The following is a 26,956-nucleotide window of genomic DNA, read 5'->3' as shown; positions in this document are numbered from 1 at the left end:
GACAGCTGATCATACTGCTTGATATTCCCTGATACACCGAAGATGCAGTTCCACTGCATCTTTTCTGGGTTTGCAGGCTTTACATTGGCATATGTAGGACAATTTAATAGTCACTTCTACTGATTTCAAAAAACATCCCAAATGAAAAGATACTAAATTATTTGTCACGCTGAAATACCTCCCTACACATGCAGTTCCAGACATGTAACTAAAATACACTGTGACAAATACCAGTATAATTTATGACCTAAAAAAAAGCTGGCTTACAATTAATGCATAATGTAATATCTTTGTATTATATAATCAGAAGTTTGATATTAATTTTGTCAGTTATTTCTACATTATACTCTCTAGGCCAGCTGCGCCAATCCAGAGAAATAAATGCGTATTTCTTTTCCTTGGAGAACTTTGGAGAACACAATGTTACAAACCTAAGTAACTCTGAAAAGAAGATCAGACTTTTTGTTTTTCATTACTAAGATCACATGCATGGTAAGCATGTAGGAAAGAAGTTAAATCAGTGTAAAAAAAAAAAAAGATTTTTTTTTTCTTTCAGTGGTCTTCTTTCAGCTAAAACAAGAGAAACCAGAATTTGACATTCTAAGACCAAGCAATTTTTAAAAAATTTGGTTAATGTCTCCAAGCTTTTGAGACTTAAAATATTCTGAAGGAGCAAAGGAAGGAATGATCCAGATATTGCTTCTCAGTTTAGATGCTTCTAATGGTCTTTCCTGCCTCTACCTGTCATGTTTTCAGTTTGTCTTGTTTCAGAATGGCTTTTTATGGGTTTGGATAGATTCACTGCTGATTCTATTTCTATTGTGCTAAACCACACAGACAATAACTGCATTCCATCTCTCCAATTCTCATAACCCAGTGAATTCCACAATTACAAACCATTACCATAACCTCAACTAGAATCCTAACAGGAAACAGCAACACCACTCCCTCCCATTACAGAATTGTATTTAAAGAGGTGTTTCACAATCCAGAACTCACAACAAAAACATAGGTGAGAGTTGTCCCTGTCAAAATCAGTCACATTCAAATGGTGTGCATTATGTTACTGATGATAATAGGAATGGGATACAATTAGGACACTACCCGTGATTTAACAGTAGTACTGTACCATTTGCTTTGCTAAGCAAATCAGAGCTCTGCTGTGAAAGGCAGATTTCACCCTAAGAGTTTATACCCTAAACAGTATAGAAATTGAGATGCAAGCATTTTTCTTCCATGCTTTTTAAGTTATTTCACTGTCTCAGCCACTGACTACATGCAGTACTTTCAAGTACCTCATGCTGTATCAGAGGTTCATTCGTACCAGCAACCTTAACCTGCTACTGAACGCACTGAATAGATCCTCGACATGTCTTGATCTTCAAAAAAAATAAAAAAAAGAAGAGAAAAGGATGGTATTCTAACAGTGCAGCTTGTGTATTTGTTACTAGGGAAACAAACAGCAAAGAGAAAGAAACCCTCAGTGTCCTTGTCATTTGGATCTTCCAGTGGAGAAGCGGAGCTTGTGTTAAAACAATGGAAACACTGTTCAGCTTTCAGGATCCTTTGCTGTCCTTGCTGAATGACAGACACTTCTTTCTCCTCCTTGTCCATCTTGTCATGTCTGAAAAAAGAGAGTCACTTCTACATTCCACATTGGACTGCTGGTTATTTTTTTACTATTCGTGTAGACTTTAATTCCTGATTCTGTGTAACCTGGTCAGATCCTAACACCTAAACCATGTCTCTTGAGGTAAACAGAAGAGAGAAACTTGATGTTGCATTCATATCTGCAGAAAAGCACATACAGCAGCACAAGTAATTCCAAGTCTGTGCTTCTTTGAGTCCTTACTGAATGAGAGCACCATCAGGACTCTCTAGAGTGTGAGAGGTACGGCAGCATTCACTGCAGTCCAACATCAGGCCCCTGTGCAGCTGTGATCCATGGAGAGGCCCGGGCACATGTAACATCATTGGCTTTGAGGGTCAGGGCTGTGGATCGTGGTGGAGCTTTGCCACCAGCTTCAGTGAAGCAGTGAGATGTCAGGCCATGTAAGCCACGACTGACAGGTATCTCCCTGGTTTCAGCCAGTTGTGAGGTGTCAGTCATGACAGGTGGGTTGGGAGGACAACACAGAGATCAGTGTTGTCTTTATCATGACTTTCTGCTCATTGCTTAATAATCCTGGTTCCTAATTCTCAAAAAGATGATAAAGGTGGGAACTGTTGCAAATATACTGTGGAATGATACTTAGAACCTGTCAAGTACAATATAAGTATTGACTGCTATGAAAAGGTCAAAGCAATTAATCCTAATGCAACACAGAGGAGAGTTTCTATAGGCAATTGCATAAATGGGGTAAAGGATCCGCAGTGCCAGAGGAGTTGCTCTGTAGATGGCTCTATTTATCTGCTTCAGAAAAACCAAAACCAAACCCCCACTTGATAAAGATTTGAAAAAAAGAAAAAGATGTCAGGATTGACTAGAAAAGGAAGCAGAGACCTGCCCGGGGGTACAGGGTAAATGACAGTTTTCATCACAGGCTCTGGCAGTTTGTGTCCCTGCACTCTGTCCATGGAAATAGAAGGGTACAGCCAAAATAAACAGGGGCTGGCTTTTATTGACTTTTTTAAGGAAAACTCGATCATTACCAACAGACTTGATATGCTTTGGAAACCAGCTGCGTGTGAGTTGTGTTTTGGTCCCCTTAATATTCAAAATTGTTACAAGCAACGAGCTCTTCCCAAACTGGAATCAGCGCTTTGACCAATCCTAATCTTTCAGCCTCCAACTGTGCTTTTTTCTTAATGTTTTTCCTAGAGCACTCAAGTTTAACCAGACCAGTGTCACCTCTCAGGGTTTTACCTCCTTCGAGCAGAAACGCGGAGGGGAAATACTTTCTGATGTCTGTCATGACTGGACTGACATCTCACTACGTGTTGTTGGGACGACAAAAAAAACTGAGCAATCCGACACTGCAGACTTACAGCGCCTTCACAAGGAGGCCGCTCCGAGAACACCGGGCGATGAAACCCTGGCTTCGGCGGGGGAGGGTGGGTTTACCTCGTTCTGTTCCCCGATCCCGCGGGTTCCGCCCCGGCTCTCCCCTGAGGGGCCGCTCCCGCCTCAGCCCTCAGGGAGCGCGCGACGCGCCTTTCCCGCCTCGCCCCGGGCGCGAGGGGAGGGGGGGGGGCGCTCGCGGCACGCGCCCAGCTGCACGCGCCGCCCCGCCGCGCGCGCAACGGCCGGCGGGGCGTGGCCAACCAACCCCTCGCCACGCCCACCGAGCCCGGTTCCCTCTTCCACAAAGCCCGGAGAAAGGGGCGGGACCGGGCGCGAGGGGCACGCGCGCGCGGGGCCGCGCGGCGATTGGCTGGGGCGGCGGGGGGTGGGGTTTAACGGGCGCTGCGCCCCCGGGCCGGGCAAAGCAAAACAAAGGCGGCGGCGGCGGGAGCGCGGGGCTCGGCAGGGCTCGGCACGGCACGATGCCTCGCCGCCCCTCGGCCCTCGGCGCGGCACACGCGCGCCCGGCCCCCGTCTATGACCCGCCCGGCGGCCACCGCCGAGACGGTACCTTCGAGGCGAGGGAAGCCGTCGTGTCCCCCCCCAAACCTCCCTCTTTGTTTGAAGGTGAGGGCCCGGCGCTGACCGCCGCGCGAGCACCGGGGGTCCCGCCTCCCTCCTGCCCGTGCCCCCTGAGGAGAGGGGCCCGGGGGCTGCTCATAGCCCGGGCTGGGAGCGGAGCCGGCGTAGCGGTGAGTACCGAGGCGGGCGAGGAGCGGCCGATCTCCCTTGCGCTGGGATTTATTGTTTGGGGCGGGTGGGCGGCTGCCAGAGAGCCCCGAGCTGCCCTCCGGCCGGGGGGCCGAGGTCTGGCGGGTGCGCGGGGCCGCCGAGGCAACTTCGTGGCGGGAGGAGACTCGGGCGCTAGTTATAGCGCCTGGAAATGACGGCAGCGCTGTCTGCCCGCAGCCTCCTCGGCACGGGGCGGGTGGGGGCGGTTTACAAATTGAGGGGGGGCGAGGCTGAGCTCGGCGGGCAGGGGTAACGTGCGGACTCCCCGCGCTCCCCCCCGCCCGGAGGCGTGGCCGGGCGCGGTGTGTCCCCGCACGGAGCCCGGTGGCTGGAGCGGGGGACTACGAGCCGCTGTCCTGCGGGAATCGCTGCGGGGGTGGAGGGAGAAAAGGCGGCGGCGTCACCCGCACGGCAGTTTCGTGCTCCGGCGTGAGAGGAAACGGCTGAAAGGCGCACGGGCAGCGGCACCCGCCCGGCGGGGGGACGGAGTGCCAGCCGGTAACTTTCTCCGCGCTTCTTCTCTCCTGCTGTTTCCCGGTACCTGAGGTGACAGTGAGGCTCCCGTGGCTCAGTCTTCTAACTTTGTGAGCCTTCCACTGCTGGAGCAATCGCACCGCAGGTTAGCGAGAGCGCGCGCACCGGCCGCGTCCGGCTTTGTGCAGCTGCCCAAGACTCGTTAAGCTTATTTCGCGTCGTTCCTTTCTTTAAACGCAGAAGGAACGACGCGGGGAGGCCGATTTCCGACACGTTTTCCCTCTCCCCGCACGCAGCAGGAAGCCGCTGTTTCCCGGCCGGTGCCGGGCCCGCCCCACTGTGGGCACAGCGGGGCCCGTGCGGGGTGTCCCCCCCGGCCCCGCCACACTTATCGGGGTGTTTGTTTACACATCCGGGCCTCGCGCGGGGCGGGGCCGCCCCCGCCCCATTGGCTGCCCCGCGCACCTCCCCGGTGACGTCACGCGGCGGGACAGGGCCGCGCACCGGGGGCACCTTCGGGGGGACCCGGCTCCGGGGGCACCTTCGGGGCGGCCCCAGGAGGAGCGCGGGGGTCGGAGTGCCCGGTGCAGCCGGTGCGCCCGGAAGTGCCCGTGGGCGCTGGACTGGTAGGTGCGAACACACGTAGATCGTGGGCAAGGACCACTGTGTAGTGGTCAGAAAATTAAGAAGTAAATAGTTATTTCAGGCTTTTACGCTGTTCTCCATAGAGTAATGGACAGCAGCTGTGGAACTGCTCCTAACTCTCAGGGGGAAGTGAAACTGGGTTTATTCGCCGTTTTTAGAGGAAGCTGAGAAATGGTTTGGTTTGAATTTTGCCTTTAACAGCACAAAGCAGCAAGTCTCTGTTCTTAGGGTGTGTATCGAACACAGTTGCCTTTTTGAATCAAATACAGTTTTGTCAAATGAGATTTGGAATTCTTAGGATCGTAGAATCGTTAAGGTTACGATCATTAAGCCAGCGCTGCCAAGGCCACGACTAACCCATGTCCCCAAGTGCCACATCAACACCTACTGAACTTTTGCAAGGATTGAACTTGTGTTTCAGTTACAGATGAAAGGGGTTTAAACCGAAGTCAAGACATGTTTGCATGTGGTGCCTTTCATTCTGAAACCCTGAGAGAGTGGTAGGGAATGGTGCTGCATCCAGTTGATGGCCAGTCACTAGTGGTGTCCCCCAGGGATCAGTGTTGGGCCAGTTCTGTTTACTACCTTTATGATATTTACTATCTTGATGATCTAGATGAGAGGATCAAGTGTACCATTAGCAAATTTGCAGATGACACCAAGTTGTGGGGAGGTGTTGATCAGCTGGAAGGCAGGAGGGCTCTGCAGAGGGACCTGGACAGGCTGGATCCAGGGGCTGATTCCAAGGGGATGAGGTTCAACCAGGCCAAGTGCCAGGTCCTGCCCTTTGGCCACAACAACCCCCGGCAGCTCCAGGCTGGGACAGAGTGGCTGGAGAGCAGCCAGGTACGAAGGGAGCTGGGAGTGGGGATGGACAGGAAGCTGAACAGGAGCCAGAGTGTGCCCAGGTGGCCAAGAGGGCCAATGGATCCTGGCTTGGATCAGGAACAGTGTGGCAGCAGGAGCAGGGAAGTGATTCTTCCCCTGTTCTCAGCACTGGTGAGGCCACCCCTGGAGTGCTGTGTCCAGCTCTGGGCCCTCAGTTCAGGAAGGACATTGAGGGGCTGGAGCAGGTCCAGAGGAGAGCAACGAGGCTGGGGAAGGGACTGGAGCACAAGTGCTGTGAGGAGAGGCTGAGGGAGCTGGGGCTGTTCAGCCTGGAGAAGAGGAGGCTCAGGGGAGACCTCCCAACTCTCTGCAACTCACTGACAGGAGGGGGGAGCCAGGTGGGTGTCTGTCTCTTCTCCCAGGAACCAGCAGTAGGACAAGAGGGCTCAGTCTCAAGCTCTGCCAGGGGAGGTTTAGGTTGGATATTAGAAAGAAATTTTTTACAGAGAGCGATCAGGTATTGGAATGGGCTGCCTGGGGAGGTGGTGGATTCACTGTCCCTGGAGGTGGCATCAGTGCGATGGTCTGGTAACTGTGGTGGAGTTGGATCAAGGGTTGGACCTGATGATCTTGGAGGTCTTTTCCAGCCCAGTTGATTCTATGACTCTGGTTTTGTCCATTTATATGAACCTAAATAGGATCTGTATCTAACAGTAAGTGTTCAGATGGAGAATTTAACAGGAACCTCATGTTCTTAGGTAATCTTCCTCCTATAATCTCTTACTTCTAATAAATGACTTACTGTGACTACTAGCTGTTCTCCAAAAGTAAGCTGTTTTCTCCAAATAATGTAATCATTCTTCTCTTTGCAGTTGTAATTAAATTATCTTGGGACACGAAGTATATAATATTTGTTTAAATTAGTGTTACTATTTAAGTTCTGCTCTTCATGCCAAATGGGTGAATACTTCAAGCATATTAATATATCCCTTATCAAATGTGTTTTCTTTTCGGTGACAAAGCCCAATCATTCTGATGTGTAGATGTGCAATTGGATGGCAGTTTATTCCATTGTTGCTTCATTTCTTTGACTGCCTTTGTTCTGCTACATCTTCTTTGTGGCTTATCTCTGCCTTGCAATTCTTTGTGTAAGAAATTTTCTTGTAGCAAGTCCTTCAGTAGTTCAAGTTTCTCTCCTGTTATCATCTGCTTAGGATTAAAAACAACTAAAGCAAACCCTTTAAATTTTGCTGTGGCTGTCTCATGTGCTAGGCCTGCTGTACAGATTACTTTCTCAAGACTTCTTTTGAAGCACAGTGACTGCTTCCTGTAAACCATCTTTAATTTATGTGGCTTTCATTATCTGCTCTAGTTGTATTACTTGTATCTGACTGCTAGAAGAGTGGCTAGCTGCTGCCCTGCACACAGTTTACAACTGTAATAATTGCTTTGCATGCTTAGCTAGCTCGAGATACTGTAAATTCCTTATATGGGCTCTCATTTCTGTGTTTGTGCTATTGATCTACTCTGTCAGTCACCTGATAGCTGATGACATAAGTGACCGGGCAGTGTTTTGTGTTTGCATTGCTCATTAGCTTGATGCACATAGCACAGGAACTGCAGGCCTCTGACAGATCAGTAGGTGTTGTTATGAGTATTTGGAATCTGTAGTTTTCAGGCAAACCAAAGAGATTTGCTTTCCAGCCTAGCGGGAGGGTCTGGCACACTCTGTACTGCCTCTAAAATGCACTCTGAGCATTAAAAATTAAGAATGGGTGTTCTCTGTGCAGAATTTAGCTTTTAGTATCTGACTGTGACTTTTGTAGCATCTATTAAGACTATTCTGGTACCTTGAGGAAGTTCCTAATTAGCTTTGATCAGGACATGAGTCAAGAAGGTCTTTGCCTAAAGGCATAATTGTGCTTGAAAGAGGAATAGACATGGATCCCTGAATAGGCAGCATCTTAGTTGGGTTTTGACTTAAGCCGGGTGCTTTAATCTTACTGCAAGATTTTGCTGAAAACTGAAGTGCAAATATATCTTGTATGTTTACTGTTGGACAGAGCAAGTATTCTCCAAGATGCTATATTGGAACTGACCACTGGAACTTCAGGGACAATTAACTTTGTCTCATTCCCTGCCCTTTTGCTGTAATTTTCTGCATGGATGTCTTAAAGAGAATACCTGGTATAAGGTAGAAAGTGCTTGTGTTTCTTGGTGAACTGTTAAGTCTCCTCCCTCATCAGAAGTGTGGTGGAGTAGAAGCTGTTAGTGGAACAGAGCTGCTTGTCGCTGTGTTGAATGGAACTTGAACTGCACAGCTTCTTAGAAAAAGGGGCCCCTAGTGCAGCCAAGGATTTGCTCCAAATAACACTTTGCTTTATGGCTGGAGTTGTTGAATAACAAGTTAACTCTGGCGTTGTTGTAAGCTGCTAATTGTTCTGCTCTTTTCACCTGCAGGTTGTGACTGTTTCTCTTCTGTCATTTGTGTGGAAAGTGCCACACACACTCCAGAACAACAACGGCTTTTGCTTGCATATTCCAGTGTTTCTTTTGTCAGCGAGTTCAGCAAAGTTGTAATTCTTCAAGTGCCAGCCCTGAGCTGAGTGAGGAGCCACCAGCAGAGATGGTAAAAATGACAAAATCAAAAACGTTCCAGGCTTACCTGCCAAACTGTCACCGAACCTACAGCTGTATCCACTGCAGAGCCCATCTCGCCAATCACGATGAACTGATCTCCAAGGCAAGTGGTTTCTTTAGAGACCTGAATTATTTCTTAACCAAAATGGTTATCACTGAGTCACTGCTCCCAGTAGATAAGGGATGCATATTGATGCATACTTCACTCTGTCTTCCCTGGGTTGTGTACTGAGAACTGGATATATTCTGGAAACTTCTGAATGTGACATAAAGGTTGATCTAATATGTTCCCCATGTTAACAGCCTTGGTCTGCTGTCAGGTGGGTACTATTTGTGAGCTATCCTATCTGAAAAGTCTGCTAAGGAAAACTGTCAGAAGAAAACATGGATCTCTGGGTAGGGAAATTATTCTCATTATGGTTATGCCAGATAGAGATTATTTTTGACTCTGTTGGACTGATGGTCACAAAACTGGCTGTTTCTAGAATGTCCCACTTCTGTTATGGAATCTGTAAACACACTTCTGCTGTATACCAGTTCCTAAGGAATATGATTAGCCAGAGCAGTTCAAACTAGTTGGACTGTCTGAACTTAAGCTTAGAGGATAGGTGAATCCTAGAAACAGGTGAGGCCTGCCCTTCTTACCTGTTGCCAGAAGAAACCAAGACTTGTGATGTATTATATATGTAGGAAAACTTGAAGTTTGGGATAAATACTAGACAGACTGGTTCATTCTTTGCTTCAAACAAGCTCCTGATTAATTTACTCTTACTGGTGTTCTGGAGAAAATACTTCAGTTGCTTTTCAAACCTATTAATACAAATTGTTTTCTATATATCTGTTTTGTCAAATAAAGTTAATTCTAAAGGGTTTGCCACTAAAGATGTTATCTCTTGCTCCTGCCTGTTCGTGTATTCAGCAGCACTAAGGCGATGCTGCTTTCCAGTGCTGAAGAGATGGAAAGGGTTGAGAATGCTGCTACTTCTGAATTTAGGTTTTCTTTGGGTGAGGAGGTAGTATACCTGCTTGCTTATCCCTTAGAGGGTTATCAGGCAATAATGGGGATTCCCCATACAGTTTTTTCCTGTGTTACTACTATTTTTAATTTAGATCTCAAGACAAGTTCTTGATTCAAACAGTAAAATTGGTGTCTGTTCTTGGCAGTGTTACTGTTTGGTGCATGCTTACTCCTGCTCTGCCTTCAGTCTTTTGTCCCTCAATTCTTTCCCTCAACTTAGTACATGTATTGAGGCATGGAACTGCAAATGTGACACATCAAATGTGAAACAGTGAGCGAGCTACATACATAGAATTATGTGAAGAAGTTGCAAGTGAGGACTTGCTTAACTTTTATTAACCTGAAGAAAGTTTCTCATTTTATTGTGATTGATCTTGCTTTGTTTTATGGTCAGCAAAACTAAGAGAAATGTGAATGCTCTTAAATTTAATTTTTTTCCATGTTGATTTCAGCATTTGAGTATAAGAGGCCTTTTTGCAACACTGGATTATAAATTGCAAACATTCATAGCTTCATTATTCACTACGCATTCTGGGCCAAAAAGTACTGGGAGGGGTCAATCTTTCCTGAACTTCAGGCTGTAGATACCTATGGGAAGAAGGAGACCTTGCTTGCTGTGTCTTTTGAGATGTATTAATTGAGAAAATGCAATCCAAGCACACAGACTTAATAAGGAGCTCTTCTCTTTGTGAACTTAGATTTTTGCATGTCAACTAAGATGCCACAGTTGCCACATGAGCCAGTCCCAAGGCCTTGGGAATGTTGATCAGCAGAATATTTTTAATATGTTAAGCAAATCATGTGTTCATTTTACAGCTTCATAAGTAATTTCAAACATTAAAAAATTTTCAATTCAAAGAAAACACAGAGAACTCTTAAAAAAAAATCTGTCTAGTAAATACAAATAATTACTTCGAAGTTGTTTCTGATGGTGTTGGGAAGAGTGTTAGAGGTGCATTCTGCTTTATTTCTGGCTTCTTTAATTGTTGGTGAAGACACCTTACAAAAGTCTTTGTACTTTCAGATTGACCATATGCTTATTTGACAGCTGATCCGTATTTTATCAAGATTTCTTGACCATATTTTATTGTCTAAATCTGTATGGTGAGATAGATTTAAATGTGAGGTGTATCTTTTTGTATGTTTGTAAAATAAAAAAGAACATTTCTCATTGTACTTGTATTTGGGACATAGCTTTGAAAAACCCACCTTCCTTAGGCTGAATTTATATATATTCCAACATTGGAGAAGTTCTTCTGATGGAAACAACTGCAAAGCAGTAGATACACTTGGATCATTAAAAATAAGTACTGCTGGCCTGGGGGTGGTGGGTGGAAATAAAATTTGATTTATTATGAATCTTTTTTCTGAACTTCTCTCGAAGTGCCTTCATTGAGATATATTATGTGCAATGAACTTGGGTTAATGAGAGATTAAGGGTTTTTTTATTTATATGAACATATCTAGGATGATGTAACTACCCAGCCACAGGGGGGGAAACCCAAGCCAGAAAAACTCCAAACAAAAACATAAACCAACCTGATGTGTAGCAAGTCATTTCTGTACAATCTGAAGTTAACTAAGAATGGTGTGGTTCCTGGGCTGGTTTGGATTTACTGATGGAGCAGAGTTGAACTATTCAACCTGATTTCCTTCCCGCTGCCTTATTTTGAGGGCCTAGTTAAAACCTAAATCTCAGTGTTACACTCACTAAATACAATTTTTGGTTGCAGATTGTCTCACTTTCTTCCAAGTGCTTCCTCTACACTTTCACTCCAGACCCCTGGTGCCACAGGTACTGTGCAGCAGATAAAGGCAAACAGTATTTATTTAATGCCTGGCTGTGGCTGCTTCCTTTGGAGGTTGTTCTCCACCCTGTGTTTCCCGTGTGCATGGTGACTTGCTTCCTTCTGTGTGATCAGGGAAAATGAAACAAAACACACGGTGCACTTTTAATTTAAAGCAGCTCCAAGTAGCTTTCTAATGTGCTTTGATGTATAAGGATTTATTATACCTGACACTGAGGTGTTTCCAACTTGAAGATGAAAAGATAAGCTGTGCTGTGAAACGAGTGGTGTTTCTCTTAAACATTGGTCCATATGTCTGTCAATCATCCCTTTGATTCTGATCCTCAGAATATCAGACTTCAATACAGATTTGCAGTTCTGCTTTTGAGAACTGTTAATGCCAGTTGTCTGCCATGGATGGCAGCATACACAAATCACCTTTTCGCTCTGTTTCTGTTCTGTTGGAGCAGCAGGATCTCTTTCTTGCCTTGGAATTAATCATGAAGCTCCCTTTTTTTTTCTTGTGCCCTTGCTGATCATGAAGTGGCAACCAAGAGTCCTTGCAATGGTTTAGGAATAAGAACACAAACTAATGAGACAGGACAAAAGTGTGTTACCTGCACAGGTGAACTCAGCGTTATTGGTGGTTTTAATTTTCTCTGCAGCTATGAAAGGACTCTGTGTTGCCCAGTGTTGAAATCAGCTTGGATAGTGGTGGTTAGAGCATACATTTCCAGATGTTTTCACTCTATAATCTCGTTTTCTGCCACTAGGGAGGAACCTGGGGAAGAGGAGGAATGGGAAGAAGGCTGGTTGAGATTAGGTCATTGGCCATAGAGGTTATGTCAAACATTAGTCTGTACAGCTGGACACACATGCACACATGTATGAACAGCTGCCATAATCATTTATAAATTCCAGCTATCTTGAGGAAACCATTGATTTGAAGGATACATACACAATAAGAGAACTAATAAACTGTAGATGACTTTTAATTAAGTGAAATTTTGAGGTTGTGCTGGTACACGTTAGACACGACTGCTTTGCGTTGCTAACAAGTCTGTAAGTGATGGATTTCCTGTTTCTTTGGTGAAGACTTCAAAGTGGATATTAAAATATTTTAAAAGTACTATGAGAAGGAGTATGCTGTTCTTCACTACACTGGGGAACATTCAGAGGACAGGAAAGAATCTACAGCTTTTTTTTATTTCTTTAAAAAGTAAATGGATATTTCTTAGAATCATATCCTACTGTCACCACAGGCCCAGAAGAGAAGTAAACTGAGCAAACAACCACCAGTCTCAGTAAAGAGCAAGGCAAAAAACTGATGCCATAGGAGGCACCTACTGGATTTTAAATGTTCAAATAGCATGGAAAAAGTGATATGTTAATAATAATTATTTTTAAAAAAACAGTGTAATTAAGTTTTAAGAGAAAATTTCTACCAGACTCCTTGAAGTACAGGGGTGGTTGCCACTTGTGTGGCCTGTACAAAATGTTACATGTTTGCTGCTCTTAAACCCTTTCTGGAGTAAGTTTTGTGAGAGGCTTAACTGATAGAGCTTTCTTCTGAGTTGTTTGTAAGTAGTAGCCAATGTGCAGTCATTATTAGCAGTAGATAATTTTATAGGAGGCAAATGTTACTTGAAGCACTTGAGAGGGGTTTGGAGCTATTCAGTTCCAATAATTGTGTAGAAGTTCAGGTGTGATTCAGCAAATTACAAAGAAATACAAATACTTAAGAGAAGTCTTGGAACCTAATGGATATACTGCAAAGGATGATGCTTTGTTACTCAAGGTTGACCTGACTGAAAGACTTGAATCATCTTACAGTGTGCCTTGATGCTGGGAATGGAAGAAAATTTGGATTACTTTGTACAGATGCCTGTATAAATACTGTCACTTTCTTCTGTCTTGTTCATTGCAAAGCATATCTGACCAGAGGGGGGAAAAGTCATATGAAGTCACAGACAAGACTAGATGTGTCAATATTTTCAAGAACAAGTTCTACATAAAGGTATATACGTATATACATACGTAATTGTCATTGACTGCACTGGGAAATCCTTGTACCTTGTGGGAAAGAACGATCTTGGTGGTTAAATGTAGTTCTCCAAGGCATTCAGTATGGGCTGCTCTTCTATTATTGATGAGAAGGGAGAGTCTTCAGCCTAAATAGATGCTAAAACATTTTTAGCCTTGCTTGGCAATCTGTGGTTTTGTCCTCTGCTGTTTAACTGATGAGTTCAAGAGGAATTTTTTTTAAAGGGTTTGTTGTCTTTAAGTAAATATGCTATGCTTAGCTTGGTTCAATTTGATAATTCTCCTGTGCTTATGATATAATGGGTATTTGGAAAGATAATTGGGCCCACTGTGTGCTTGAAGGTCATTTTTGTTCCCTGCCTAATTTCATAAATATTCTGGTGATAATTATTTTCTCCAAGAAGTTTCTAGGTTTTTTGGGTTCTGTTTTTTTCTTTTGGGGGAAGAATCTAGTTTTTGAAAGAGAAGCAATCTTTGGAAAACATCCAAGAATAGATTTGAAGGCTTAAAGGAGCTGGAAAGTACAAGGGGAGTGTTCTACTCTATGGGTGTTTTGACATAATTATTTCTGAAATCCATTCAAGATGCTGTATAGGTCGAGATAACTTGTCCTGCCTGACAAAGTTTTCACTCTGAGGAAATATCAGTTGCCAGATTTGCAGGCATGTGGTTTTTGGGGTGGGATTTTTTAAGGTTATTCTCTATGTATTGAATTTTCTTACTGCATTGAAATCAGTAAGTAATTGAATGGAAATACCCTTTACATTTATTTTTTAATACTTATCATGGAGTCTTTGAGAACTTGCCTAGGAAGTAGCTGAGCAGCATTATTTCTGTCTGCATTATTGAGGAGTTGGGACTGAGAGAAGTACCAAATGGAACACATTTTTTTCCCTCTGATTATTTTTTTTGTCTGTAGCTTATGTTGAATTCAATTTTCTGAACTAATTTTGCAAATCTTGAAGTGAGAGGATGTTCTTACGGCCTCTGATGCATCTTGCTGAGAAGGTAATTTCAGACATCAGAGCACTCGTGTGTGTTGCTGGTTTACCTTAATGATACTGCCCCTACAAACACTGTTTTCTGTACTTCTCCAACGTGCTTATTTGTTCAGAATACTAATTCAGGTTGCTCTATCTTAGCTTCTAGAGGGAACTTCAGCTAATGAAATGAAACTCAGGAAAATGAAACTGAACAAAAACCTATGGACTTTCTTCATTTTCATTCTTTAAAATTCCTGTTCTGTGTTATGAGTGACTTGCAAACTGCGTGAGGAGATGCTGTTGATGACACTGTGACTTGCTCAGAATAATGCCTGTCCTACTCTTAATACATGCTAAGATGGCAGTTCCTGTGGATGTGGGGCGTGATCTCTAGCCATGCAATCCAGTCCCATCTGTGGGGAATAATAAATGATATAAGCTTTTCAGTAGGACCCCTTCCCCCACCCATGCCTTGAGCTGTGCCTTAGGGCAGTAAATACATGTTCTGCTTGACTGGTGCTTCCTTTTCTCCTGGGTAAAACAGCTAATCCTGGTGTTAGAGGGAAGGATGGGTTTAACTGAGGAGCACAGATCAAATCTAGATCTGCAGGTGTGTATTAGTGTGTAAGTGAAACATGTATAAAGCTTCTTTGCTACAAAATATATTGACAGAGGTCTCTCAGGTGATTTGGAAAAGACCATAGTTCCAAACTCTTCTTGCATTCGACCTTAGTGTGATTCCTAAGCACAGTTGAACATTTTTGCTGACTCAGTGAGGCATTCTAGATACTTTCAGCTGTGCTGAAACAAGAAAACATGATGGATCTTGTAGATCTTTCTGTATAAATGGAAGAGCTAGTCAAAGATGTGGATTTTCTAAGGAATAAATTAACTCATAAATCAATCCAATATTATTAATTGAGGACCATGAAAAAACAGCCTTAAAGCAATTTTAAATTTTAACTGCAAGGGTTAGTTGAACTGATAAATTGTCCAGCTTCTGAGTAAAGATCCTGGTTGCTGTGAGTGATTATTGATGGCAGTTGATCACACTTGCCACATCTAATTCCTCTCTACTGGTAAGACACATATTTAAGACTCAGTTTGAATAGAATGTTCTGGTTTACTGATGATTTATGTACAGTGCCAGTGATCTTGGAAGTGCTGAACAAATCTTGCAAAGTAGAAGTTTGTGTTTGCATAGGTGATGTTTGTTCTGCCAAATGTGGAGGAACTTGTCTTTGCAGCTGGGCAAAGAAACAAGTGTTCTGTGGCATGTAAATACAATATATGGTCTCTAAACATGTGCATAGGTAAGAAAAGATAATATCCAAATAATCAGTCAGTCTCTGGGAACAGGACGTAAGAGAAGGTTGTGTTTGTGAACAGATTTTCTTTCTAAAATCACAGAAAAGGTTCTGTGTTGCTTCTCCCTCTGCTCTACCCTGATAATCCCAAAAATAGAAGGTAACAAAGATGACCCTTTCTGAGGGGAAATAAGCCTAGGGCAGTACAGCATATTTAGGGCAACAAAGTAAAGGATGCAAGAAAAGCCAAGTCATCTTTAAAAATATATCAGGAGAAAAGAACAATTAAAGCAGTGCTTTCCAACCTGCTCTTCTTATTACATTTGGCTAGAATTTTTTTTCAGCTTATGAAACAAGAGAGGGGAAGAGCTGCTTTTTGTGCTATTCCTGGCATCCTTTTACTGCCCTCTGCTTAATTTTGAGAAAAGCAGGGTCAAAAGAGAGCTTTTATTAAGTGATACTAAGTCAAGACTAAACATAACCTTCGCACAAATAATTGCATAAGATAGTTTGGAAAGACTCCTGACTGTTGGTTTGTTCTGGAGTTTTTTCTTTCCCAGCCTGCTGGGGAGCTTCAGGTATGGCATGTAAGTAGTTTAAAAAGTGATTGTGTAGGACCAGACAAAAAAACCCCAACAACCCACCACATTCATTTGTATGTGATTGGCATGTGTAATTAATTACATGTAAATAGAGAAACTAACACATGATTAATAGGAGAGAAGATTTCTTGGTGCAGTTTGAAAGAGGATTTGTGAATTTTAATTCACAACATGGACTTTTTAAAGCAAGGGGAAATGGCTGCAGCTTTTAAAAAAAAATTAAGAATTTTTACAGTAGCTTAACCAAGTGTTAGGGTCATCATGGCTTTGAAAGTTCTTTTTCATAATTTCAAGTAGATGAAACAGGGAAGTTCTAGTTTTAAGTTTGCTTCTTAATGAATAAGAGGATTTTTAACATCTGTCCTTTGCTTTTTCTTAAATTTTGGGGTTGCACAACTGTAGTTTTCTTTAGATTAATGTGTAGTTTACTCAAGCTAGTTACTCATTTGTTAATGAGCAGTTTTTGAGAGTATATATCTGAATAGTTTTTGGTTTCATCTGCAGTAAGCATTCTCTGCTTAGTTACTGCCTCTAATCCTAGTTATTCTGTAGAAACTGCAGGCTGTAGGTCTGCACCACTCTGCCAGTTTTGTGATGGGTGTTTAAGTATCTCAGGAGAACTGAACTAGTGGTGGGGTTTTGTTTGTTTGTTTTAAAGGCATAAATTAGAGGCATTCCTCACTTTCAGGTGGAGCTGTTCAGACTGTTCAACCAAGTCTCCCCTTTCGGGGTCAGTACCCTCTGAAGTTTCAGCTTTCACTCTACACAGCCTGTGTGTTTTTCACTGCCTTGTGAAAAATAAGAGTTGCAATTCTGGCGAGTAGAGACAGTACCTTTTCTTTTGTCTCTGCTCTAGACAGAACCTCCTTAGTGTCATTTAGGTTAGAAAAGACCTATAAGGTCATTGAGTCCGACCATAAACCCAGCAGTGCCAGGTCCACCACATCATGTCTCCAGGTGCCAGATCTACACATCTTTTAAATACCTCCAGGGATGGTGATGACTCCAGCACTGCCTTGGGCAGCCCATTCCAGTGCTTGAAACCCTTTCAGTGAAGAAATGTTTCCTTATCCAATCTAAACCTCCTCAGGTACAACTTGAGGCCATTTCCTCTTGTCCTGTCACTTGTTACTTGGGAGAGGAGACTGAGCCCACTTTGCCCTCCTTTGAAGTGGTTACAGAGAACAGTAATATGTTCTGTCAATAATTGTTTTAAATGATTGCTAAAATAATAAAATATTAGCACTGTAAACTGTTAAGTAGAATTTTTCATCCTAATGTAAGATTTTAGGAGTAGCTAAGGGCTGTATGTAACTACAGTGCCACCAGTGCTACCTAGAGTAGTCCAGTCATGGACTTCTTTTGCCACTCTTTATTGCATTTATCTTTACTGGTTAATGTTGATCAAAGAGTGTTGATTTATACACATTTTCCTTTTACGTATTTTTTTTTTTCCCCAAACTGTTCTATGTAAGTACATAAGAGACAAAAGATTATTGCTGTTGTGTTCCTAGTTGTTAGACTGGCAAAATACATAATGATTTCGAATTACTTGTAATGATATAACTAAATACATGTCAGAAATAGAATCCGTTGTAGAAAGGTCCTTTTACCTACAGTTCCATGCCTGATGTTACTAAAACCATTCAAAAATATTGAAGGTGAGATTTTTCTTCTAAAAACCTTCCAAGTTGATCTAATGTAGGCTTCTGAAAAGTTGTTCTGTGATCTTCAACACTAGAACTGTGAGGATTCTTAAAGACAGTTGTACTATCTCTGCAGCATGAATAAAATCATTAATTTTCTTGGAAAGTGGGTTAGGGAAGGGAAAGACTGGAAAAAAGGAAATTAAAGCAGTTTAGGGATTTTTTAAAATGAAATTCAGTATGGAAGAGAGAAAAAAGAAAAACTCCATTTCAGTGTGATCCTGTTTGAATGGGAAATAATGGGCGTGTGTAAATTATCAAGTGATCCAATAGAAGGAACAAAGCAGCAGCTGGAAGGAGCGATGGGTTTGACATACCCCTTGAATGTTCTCCCCGTGGCTGGGCCTGCTCTGCTCAGGGTTCTCCCGGGGCCTCGGTGGCTCAGGACCATCTGATCCCAGCCCCAGGCCCCTGGGCCTGCCCTGGCATTGCAGAGTGCCCGGGAGAGGGGCTGCTGGTTCGGTGGGCACGGGAGGAACAAGGATGCAGTTCCCAGGCACTGACACTGCTCCACGAGCCAAACCAGTGAGCGTGGCTGATTAGGGGTTTTAATGCAAAACTGGGCTACTGCTCTGAACTAAAACATTTATTTAGGTCTGGCCAAGGAAGTCTTAACAGTCATCTTTTGTCCATAATCTCTCAGGAATGTGAGAGATTTGAAAGCATATGGCTGTGTTCAGGCATTTTATGATAACAGTTGGTTTGTTAAAGTAAAGCTGAGCTTATAAACTGATCAGATGTGTTTCCTGAGTACAGTATGCTGGGTTTATGCTTGGTTCAGAATTTCACTATTCTTACATCAAATGATGCAGTGAAATTGAAATAAGTCATCTTTTGGGTGCAGCAGGAGAAGACAGAGATGGGAATAATTCCCTTTGAGTTAAAAGCAGATTATTTTAATTAGCATGAACGATGTCTAGGAAAATGAGATTGGTATCTTACAGAGGGGTAGGAAAAAAGTATGCTTAGTTTTTATTACGGAGTCTAATTTTGAACAATAGTGCTTAACAATGTAAAATCACTGCTAAAAATCTAAGTTAGGTGAAGACTTGGCTGACCAGGCCTTCCTATTAAAGAACTGGTATAAAGTAATTGATCTGCAATAGTTTATATCTGTATTACCTCAATATGTTTACTAATACACCCTTCTGGAACTTATTTTTTTGTTTGGTGGGACTTCTTTTTTTTAACGTATGCATTTTTTGTTGTTTTTTTATTTTTAATGCAGTCCTTCCAGGGAAGCCAGGGACGAGCCTACCTCTTCAATTCTGTGTGAGTATACTGTTATGGTTCTGCACACTACTTTCAGAGTGTAACTTTATGCTTCCCAAGTGGAAAACAGTAGGAATTAACGTAGCTTTACTTTGCCCTGTTCCTTTTAACACTGGCTTTACTCACTAGCAATAGTTATTAAAGAGCTACTGGGCTAATTCTGAAGTATCCCATTGCACATACATGAGTTTATCTTATATTTTAAGTAATTTTGCTAAGAGCTGAAAGATTAGGGAAGGGTGTTAATGTGGAATTCCTTTTGTGTATGTAGTGGTAACTGTCTTGAGTAGAAGTTGCTGTTCTGAGGTACTCCAGAAGTCAGATTATACTGTGTGACTCTAAATTTGCTTTAGACAACTCAGCTGTAGTCTAAAGAAGAATTTCCCAGTGTGATAGTTGGATACATTTACAGGTTAATGTTTCAGTAAACTTGGTACATCTTAAATGACCTTGAATATTGCAAATGTGCTAGAGGCAAAAGGTCTCTGTGATCTTATCAAGCCCAGTATTTGCAATCTTAGGCACGTCCTTCCCTTCATAGAAGCCTCTTTGCATTTGCTAATGGGTGTTTTTTAAGTTTTTAATATGCAGGATTGCATTTTTGTCTCTGTTTCTCAGCGGTTTTTTGTGTTGCACCTTTTTGAAAAAGTAATGCAGTTACGTCTCCTGGTCTATTTTTGAGCAGGATAATGGAACTATTAACTGCAAAGGATTTGATTATAGGTCCTTGAGATTCTTTTTATGTGTAGTCATTCAGTGGTGATGTGGGACTTGAATTATAGTTGTAATAGTAAGAAGCTGGTAATACAACAGCAAAACCAGCAAAATTTTGCTCTTGTTTAAAATGACCTAAAAACTTGGTTTAGTCTTGCCTCGTGTTTTGCGCATGGATTCTCACTGATGACAAACCTGGCTTGGTGCAGTACTTAGCTTGGTGCAGTACTTCTTGGCATGTTTTGGTTTGATATTGCTGTTTGTTCGTCATGGCTTAGTCTGCTGATGTGCAGCAAAGAAATATTTATGAGGCTTTTTCCCTGCTGCTATTTTGGAGTTGGTTCTAAATTCAGCTGCTGGTGCTGATTTACTGGTACAGACTTCAATTACAGAGGTCTCAAATTGTTTTTGAAGAAAAGCCCGAAGTTGGAGAAGTCTCCAGTTACTGCCCAGTGTTCTGTTCTCTGAAAGTTTAACTGTGTAGCTCCTCACTGCTGGGAGTGAGTGGGTGTCACCGACAGTGACACCAGCAGACACTTGAAAAAAAACAAAACCCAAACCCTCATTTTCTTCCTGTCCTTGTGCTCAGTGTAACAGAGGAAGTTACTTTTACAGCATCGACTAAGTCAGGCACTTTTTAAAAAAAAAAAAAAAAACAAAAAACAACACCAAAAAACCAACTTCTTGTCCACTGGAGAAAAGGTGGGGAACAGAAAGAAAAGGAACAGAGTCATGCAGTTAATGTAATTTCTCCTTTTTTTTTTCAGGGTAAATGTGGGCTGTGGTCCAGCAGAGGAGAGAGTTCTTCTGACAGGTTTACATGCTGTAGCAGATATCTATTGTGAAAACTGTAAAACCACTCTTGGATGGAAATATGTAAGTAATATACTTAAATCTTCAATAAATGTTTATGTGTTGAAGCACAGATATTTGGGTAGGCCGTTGAGTAGCACCTATACTGATAGTTTGAGTTAGCTCCAGTGCTTTTGTATATATCAGGATGTAATATAGTTTTGCTTCCTTCCATCTGCAGAAATGCTGTAGTAGCTAATAACTTTATTCTGCACTGGAAATCAAGCATGAGCTATAGGTGCTGTTACATGTATCTAACATTTCTGTAATACCTTTTTGCAAGATTACCAAGCACACATGCACTAAACCAGATGAAAAAAATTGTCAAAGTGGGTCTTTCATTTCTTGGATTGCAAAAGTTGGTTCATACAGGAAAAATATGAATTGCAGTAAATGGCACTGAGCATGTTTATACTGCTTACAACTAATGTGAACTTGATGCTGTGGTTTGAAAAGTTACCCGGGCCCTTGCACAGTTCCTGTAACGCTTGCAGCTGTGTTGGAAATTTGATGTTTTGCAAATGTTAGATTCTGAATGTTGCATGTAGGATTTTCATTGATTCAGTATAGCTTCAGATCTTAGAAGTTTTCCAAATGCATTCCCTGCGATGATGAATATGGAGGAGATCTTTTGAAGAGGTTCCCATTTCCTCTTTTCATTACTTCTGGGGATAAGGAAACAACACAAATAACATGCCATTTCCTAATCTTCACTTTAAAAAAAGCATTAAAATTCCCTATGCAGTCAGAGGACATGGAAAGTTCAAAGCAAGATCAGCTGTGTAGTAAATCTGCTGATTCCACTTAGAAGTTTACTTCTATTTCCTTGTCAATGCTTTTCAGCCTCTCCTTCCTCCCTCCCTACTCAGTGTAACCAACATGGGTTGTTAGCTGTAATGTCTCCTGTAATGTTTGTAATTTTAATGCAAGCTTGTTTAAAATGCTTAATTTTCCCAGCTTAATTCACTGTGGTCTTGATTATTTTTTTCTTTCTTTCCAGGAACATGCTTTTGAGAGCAGTCAGAAATACAAAGAAGGAAAATTTATCATTGAACTTGCCCACATGATAAAAGACAATGGTTGGGAGTGAAACATAACGTTGTTCCTTCTGTTTGGACTCTGTTCTGTGGGACAGGCTTTACAAAGACTAAGGAAGAGCTTGGCTAGAGTGGCCCTGAGAATATCACTGAACTCTGAAACCTCACAAATGAGTAGTGTAGTGTAAGTGGCTATTTCAGGCCATGTTTGCCTTTTCTCCTTGTGTAAGTTCCCTCTTTTTGTACGTGTATTATTGTGTGAACAGTTGTTTTGGAACATTTTGGATGACCTTTTTCTAAACTCTCTCTTGACTAGAGAAACAGTTCAGTAATTGAAAACGGATTTTACTGGTTAGCATCTCTCTCTGACCTATGCCTTTAATGCTACCTTCTGCTGTGCATGCTTCTTGCCTAAACACCTCCACTCCGGTCCTGTAGAAGTTCTGTACCTGAGCAGTCTGAAAGAATGTACGGGATGGGGTGCTTTTTTATTAAATGTAGCAATTTCTGATGTGTTTGGCAGTGAAGAGGATGCAGTATTGTAGTTATTAATTTCTTTTTTAAATTTGAGTGTACCACAACCTATGTACATCTTTTAGGTGAATTGGTTAAAGGTACAGTGCTCACTTCAAAAGAAAATATTTCAATTGCACTGACTGAAGTTAGCAGGTCTCAAGTTGTTAGGACAGGTTATGCCAGAGGTTTGGTATCTTAATGAAATAACATAGATTTTAAATCAATAATGCTATAGAATATGTTCATTTAAGACCAACATATTCCCTAAGGAGTTTGCTGGATAAGAAATTTATAAAACTGTAACTTGCTAGATTAAAAAGAAATATATATGCATCTTCTATTTTGGAAAAAAAAACATTAGTTGCTGTATTAGGAAAAAACAAAGTTTTGGTACTGTACCTTTGCCAGTAACAGGGACTTGTGCATCAGTAAAGTTTTATGGCTGGTTCCATGTAACTGTATAGTCCTAATGCACTGGACAAAGAGGTTGATGTCAAGGAAACTTGTTGAAGTATTCTGCTTCTGCTACATTTGAACAAAAGTATTTATTTTTGTGAGAAATTGCAAGAGCCTATGACATGAAAATTAGTATAGTACCTGTAGGAAAAGGAGAAGGAATAAGAGGGAAGTTTGACTTGTTTTTTCATAAAATAGCAAGGTAGTTTTTAAAATTTGGGGGTGGGGAAAGGGTTTCCTGGTTTGCTGGCTAAATCATCCCCAAGTACCTTTTTATAATAAAAATTTATATGAAAGTCACCTTCTCTTTTGTTCTCATGCTGTTTCTTTCATGGAATCAGTTAATGAGAGAAACTTCTGGAAAGTGTATGCACAATATGAGCTGTTGGTATCTGTGTAATGCAAACTGAGCAACTGTGAAAGAAGTGCTCTACATAAATTTGCTAACTTAATTTTCAAATTAAACAGACTCTGAAGACTTTTTGTATTTGAATCCTTTTAATGCTTGAGGATAAAAGATGTTTGGAAAAAAACCCTTTAACACTACATAAGTCCTATCACTGAACAGTACAGAAGCCTTGCAATACAAAATCCTTTTCTCTCAATAACAATTCTTAACTGGCACCTGTGAAGCTGGTCACGGGTGCTGCTGCTGCTGTTCCGCTTTTGGGAATCTCTGATGGGCTTTCTGAACTCTGCTGCACTTTAGAAATTGTCATACATGAAAAATTATGCCAATGGGTAGAGGCAATACAGATCTTCAAAACCAGCTTTCCAGTGTTTTTGTGGAGAGGAGGAATGGGAAGAGCATTCACCCACGTGCACACGTTCTCTGTGATCCAGGCTGGCTAAACTACATTCAAGATGTTGTAGTGATCTATACCTGTGAATTAAAAATGTAAGAATTAGAGAAGTAGTTGAAGCTGTTGGGTTTCAGTCCAGAGACCTTAGGTGGTACAGTCATGTTCAACCTGGATTTTGTGACTCACACGTTACTACTTCATGTTCACATCAGGCTTTGAGGTCTCATTTTTAACAATGTTGTTGATGCAAGATGGGCTTTGGTGTTGCCTGTCTTGTGATCTTTTTGACCTGGAATTCTTGGGATTTTGTTTTCCACCATTGTAATGTATGTTGCCAACAAAGAAGGCGCTAAAACTGTCAGCAAAAAGCTTGTGTTGGCTCCAAAGTCCTGTTGCAGTGTTGATACTTGTGAACACGTTTATGTGAAGTTTGTGTCTCTTTGGGCTTTTCTTATTGCCTGGCTACAGATGTGTTGAGGCAGTACACTGGACTGAAGACAAGAGTAATGGTTGCTTTTCCATAGCTGAAATTAAAGAGAATATGTAAAGTATTACAGATTTTTCTCTCCAAAATTGGGGGTTTGGCTCTCTCTTGTTTGTAAGCTCATGCTGTCTGTAACACAGTCTGATTCTTAGAAATTCAACCTCTTTCTTCAGTGCATTATTTATATTTCAAACTGGACATTTTCACCAAAACCTTAATTAACTTTGATGCCAAAGGTTGGGACTTCAAGTGCTTAGCACATAGAGCTTCAGACTGCTGGCATAGAGTTAATGATCTATATGTGATGCTTATGGCTTTAAGAGAACAAAACAAAGCAATATTCTTTTTGGTCTGTCATGAAGAGTGGATGCTTAGAAGAAGTAAAGAGCAGAACTAATACAGAATTGCTATTTTTTGCTGCCATGTAACAATTCTTGAGGCTCGTCCTATTGAGGGAATATGTGAATTTTCTTCCTGTGTTGTTTGGCGGCATCGATAATTATTTTCTCCCCACATTAAGGTGTAGAGAGTTCTTGTTATTGGTTTTGGTGAAAGTCGAATCCAGATAGCAATGGCTGCTGGCTGATGTGAAAAGGTCAGTCTGGTCACTGAACCCTCCAGCAGTCATTTAAAAGAAAAATAAACTTACTTGAAAAAAAAATTTTACTAAAGCATTTTCCCTCTAACCAATTTTTGTAATATATTAAAGATTATATTTAAAGTTTGTATGTGTTTGCTCTGGGCAAGTTTACTTCCCCTCCAACTTGAGCACTTTTGTTACTTGTACTGGTTATTTTTATTGTTGGTCTTAACATTTATTTTGTATTTTGTTTTTTATAAACTGTAACAAAAAGCTGTTGTGAACCTTTGATTCTTGCTGGCTCTTTCTTGGACCAAATGAACTGACTATGAGCTGGCTTAGAAGAAATGTTCATTGGGATGCATAGGAATTTGCTAGCAAAAATGTACATGTACTGAAAGTGTTTTTCCACTGAACTTCTAAAGCCACACCTGTCCTAAAGTAATTAATCCTAATTTGGTGTGACTTTAGTAACCTGACCACACATTCTCTGTCTAGGTCCAAAGTCACGACTTTAACAATGATGTTCCAGGGCTGAATCTGCCTCCAAATCCTAGAGTTCTTCTTTGGCTGGTCACTTTTTGATTAATAAAAGGCAACCCTGCCATCTCAAAAAATTCTGTTAAGTTGCAAACTTGCTGTGAAATAAACTGCAGAATTTGGTGAGGGGTTGCTGAGGCATCAACCTGACCACTGTTGCTGTATGCTTTCAGCAGTGCAGTAATCTTAATTTTATCTGCCAGTTCAAAGGGCCAGAACATGAATTTCCCTTGCTTACTATACACATTGTTCACATTGTAAACTACACAGTGGCAAACTGTGTGAAGGAAGTTCGTTACAGCTCCATCCTAATTTCCCATAGCAAGGCCCGGGGTGCTGACAGTGTCCAGTGCTGTGCCCGTGTGCTCGCGGTCCAGGGGAGGGGGGGAATGCAGTTTGTGACATTTCTTTGAAATAAAAACTGGCCTCAGAGGCTCTGACAAAGTCATCACTGCCCATAACCAACTGGTATTTGTATTTATTACTGCTGTGTCAGTGCAAGAGTTCCCGAAGGCTGTGCACCATTTTTGGTGGATTTCTACTTCCCTCCAAGTGATGATTGAACATCTCCTACACGCTCATCTCTGCAGTCAGATTGCAACAGCAGGGACCTACAGTCTCACAGACCAAATTCCACCTATCTCCATAGAAGCTTCAAATTATCATTGGACACTTTATTGGACTTCATTGAGACTCGTGTTAAGCCAACCAGCAGTACAAACATTTACTGGAAAAGGAACAGATGCTTCAGATGTTTCTTTTAAAAGGACTGTTACAAGTGGTTTAAGGTCTAAAGCATGAGTCGTAAATGGCAGTTGAGTTGTGCCTCATTGTTTCTTAAACTCTTGAAAATGCTTTCTTTTACAGGTGACATGGCTGTGTTGCTGTTTTGTCCTAGCAATACTGTACATCATTTGTTGTTTCACTATATTGTATCTACTTGAGGTATCACAATAAAAGCTTTCAATTGTTTTGTTGGGTTACCTCTTGGTTTTGTGCTGTCTTTTCTTCCTCATCAGATTCTTATGCTTCATCCTCTGATAAGGCCAGAGAGAAAAGCCGGTGCTCTTAGCTGCTCTTAGGAATTTCTAAATTGGTTGAATCTGAATTTTATGTGGTTTTAAGACTGCCATGAAACATTTTGGGTTTTTTCCTTTCACAAATCTGTCCAAAATATAGAAACTTTTGTTGCTACTTTTGGAGGTTTTGCCTGTTTTGAGCCAATAATGGAACATCTGTGAAGTGAGAGTCAGTCTCTGCACACCCCGAAACTGACTTTGAGAAGAACTGAAGGAAGGGTGGTGTGCCTTTTGTTGCATTAGCTTGGTCAGCTGTAGACCAGAGCAGCACTCTGGGCACAGACACTCCCTCTGTTCATTCTGCTTTGGTTGGGAGGAACTCCTGTAATTCCTCTGATCAGATTATTGGTCTTGTCAGTGCATCAAATATGACCCTCTGGACTGCCTGAGGCTGAGAAGTAATTCAGGGCACACTTGTTCAGCTTCTCCAGTAATCCATCATTTAATCTCACAAAGGGGTGGTAGGGATGCTCTTCAGATGAGATCAAGCATATTTCCATCTTGAGAAAGTGGAAGATGGCCTGCTACCCTTTCTTTTATTTAAGTGCTGTCTTAGGGGCATGAAGTAAGGATCTTTCCAGATCTGAAAAAAAAAAGGGATAAAATGGAGATCAGAGGTGTATGGTATTCATAGTGTAAAAGCCTAACTTTTGACATGGATATAATCTAAGTAATAAACATTAAAATACCACAGAAGTATCTTTCAGATTTGAGATGTTCATAGTAACATGCCATTACATTTTAGTGTAGTAAAGGGACTATAAAAACACCAACTGTCAGCAGTTGGGTTACCG

At 41.8% G+C, this 26,956-nt stretch overlaps 1 protein-coding gene and 1 long non-coding RNA gene across 5 annotated transcripts; one reads left to right on the top strand and one right to left on the bottom strand.

Annotated features, from left to right (window-relative positions):
• Positions 1-1,413: 1,413 nt before the first annotated feature.
• On the bottom strand, positions 1,414-3,177 carry LOC116796039. Its single transcript, XR_004360237.1, has 2 exons — positions 2,989-3,177; positions 1,414-1,624 (listed from the first exon to the last, which is right to left on the bottom strand). It is a non-coding gene; the product is annotated as an uncharacterized LOC116796039 (long non-coding RNA).
• Positions 3,178-3,420: 243 nt separating this feature from the next.
• On the top strand, positions 3,421-26,066 carry YPEL1 (yippee like 1). Of its 4 annotated transcripts, XM_032705455.1 has the most exons (6): positions 10,488-10,505; positions 11,135-11,196; positions 13,118-13,205; positions 19,058-19,101; positions 20,583-20,691; positions 21,668-26,066. In XM_032705455.1, exons 1-6 carry the CDS (start codon positions 10,503-10,505, stop codon positions 21,755-21,757), a joined length of 396 nt encoding a protein of 131 aa, XP_032561346.1. In that variant the 5' UTR covers positions 10,488-10,502; the 3' UTR covers positions 21,758-26,066. The 4 variants fall into 4 exon arrangements, with proteins under 4 accessions (XP_032561348.1, XP_032561347.1, XP_032561349.1 ...); XM_032705457.1 differs by lacking the exons at positions 10,488-10,505; positions 11,135-11,196; positions 13,118-13,205 and adding exons at positions 3,421-3,756; positions 8,204-8,486; XM_032705458.1 differs by lacking the exons at positions 10,488-10,505; positions 11,135-11,196; positions 13,118-13,205 and adding exons at positions 4,825-4,896; positions 8,204-8,486.
• The last annotated feature ends 890 nt before the right edge of the window (positions 26,067-26,956 follow it).

This window comes from Chiroxiphia lanceolata, chromosome 18 (assembly GCF_009829145.1).
Source record: "Chiroxiphia lanceolata isolate bChiLan1 chromosome 18, bChiLan1.pri, whole genome shotgun sequence".
NCBI lineage: Eukaryota > Metazoa > Chordata > Aves > Passeriformes > Pipridae > Chiroxiphia > Chiroxiphia lanceolata.
The sequence above is the reverse complement of the archived record's forward strand: the minus strand, read 5'-3'. Positions and strand labels throughout refer to the sequence as shown.

What these genes read in the sequence shown, in the direction of transcription:
- YPEL1 (XM_032705455.1), top strand. An exon ending in CCAGACCCCTGGTGCCACAG is followed by an intron (nt 11,197 to 13,117) that starts GTACTGTGCAGC and finishes TTCATTGCAAAG; the next exon opens with CATATCTGACCAGAGGGGGG. An exon ending in CCACTCTTGGATGGAAATAT is followed by an intron (nt 20,692 to 21,667) that starts GTAAGTAATATA and finishes CTTTCTTTCCAG; the next exon opens with GAACATGCTTTTGAGAGCAG.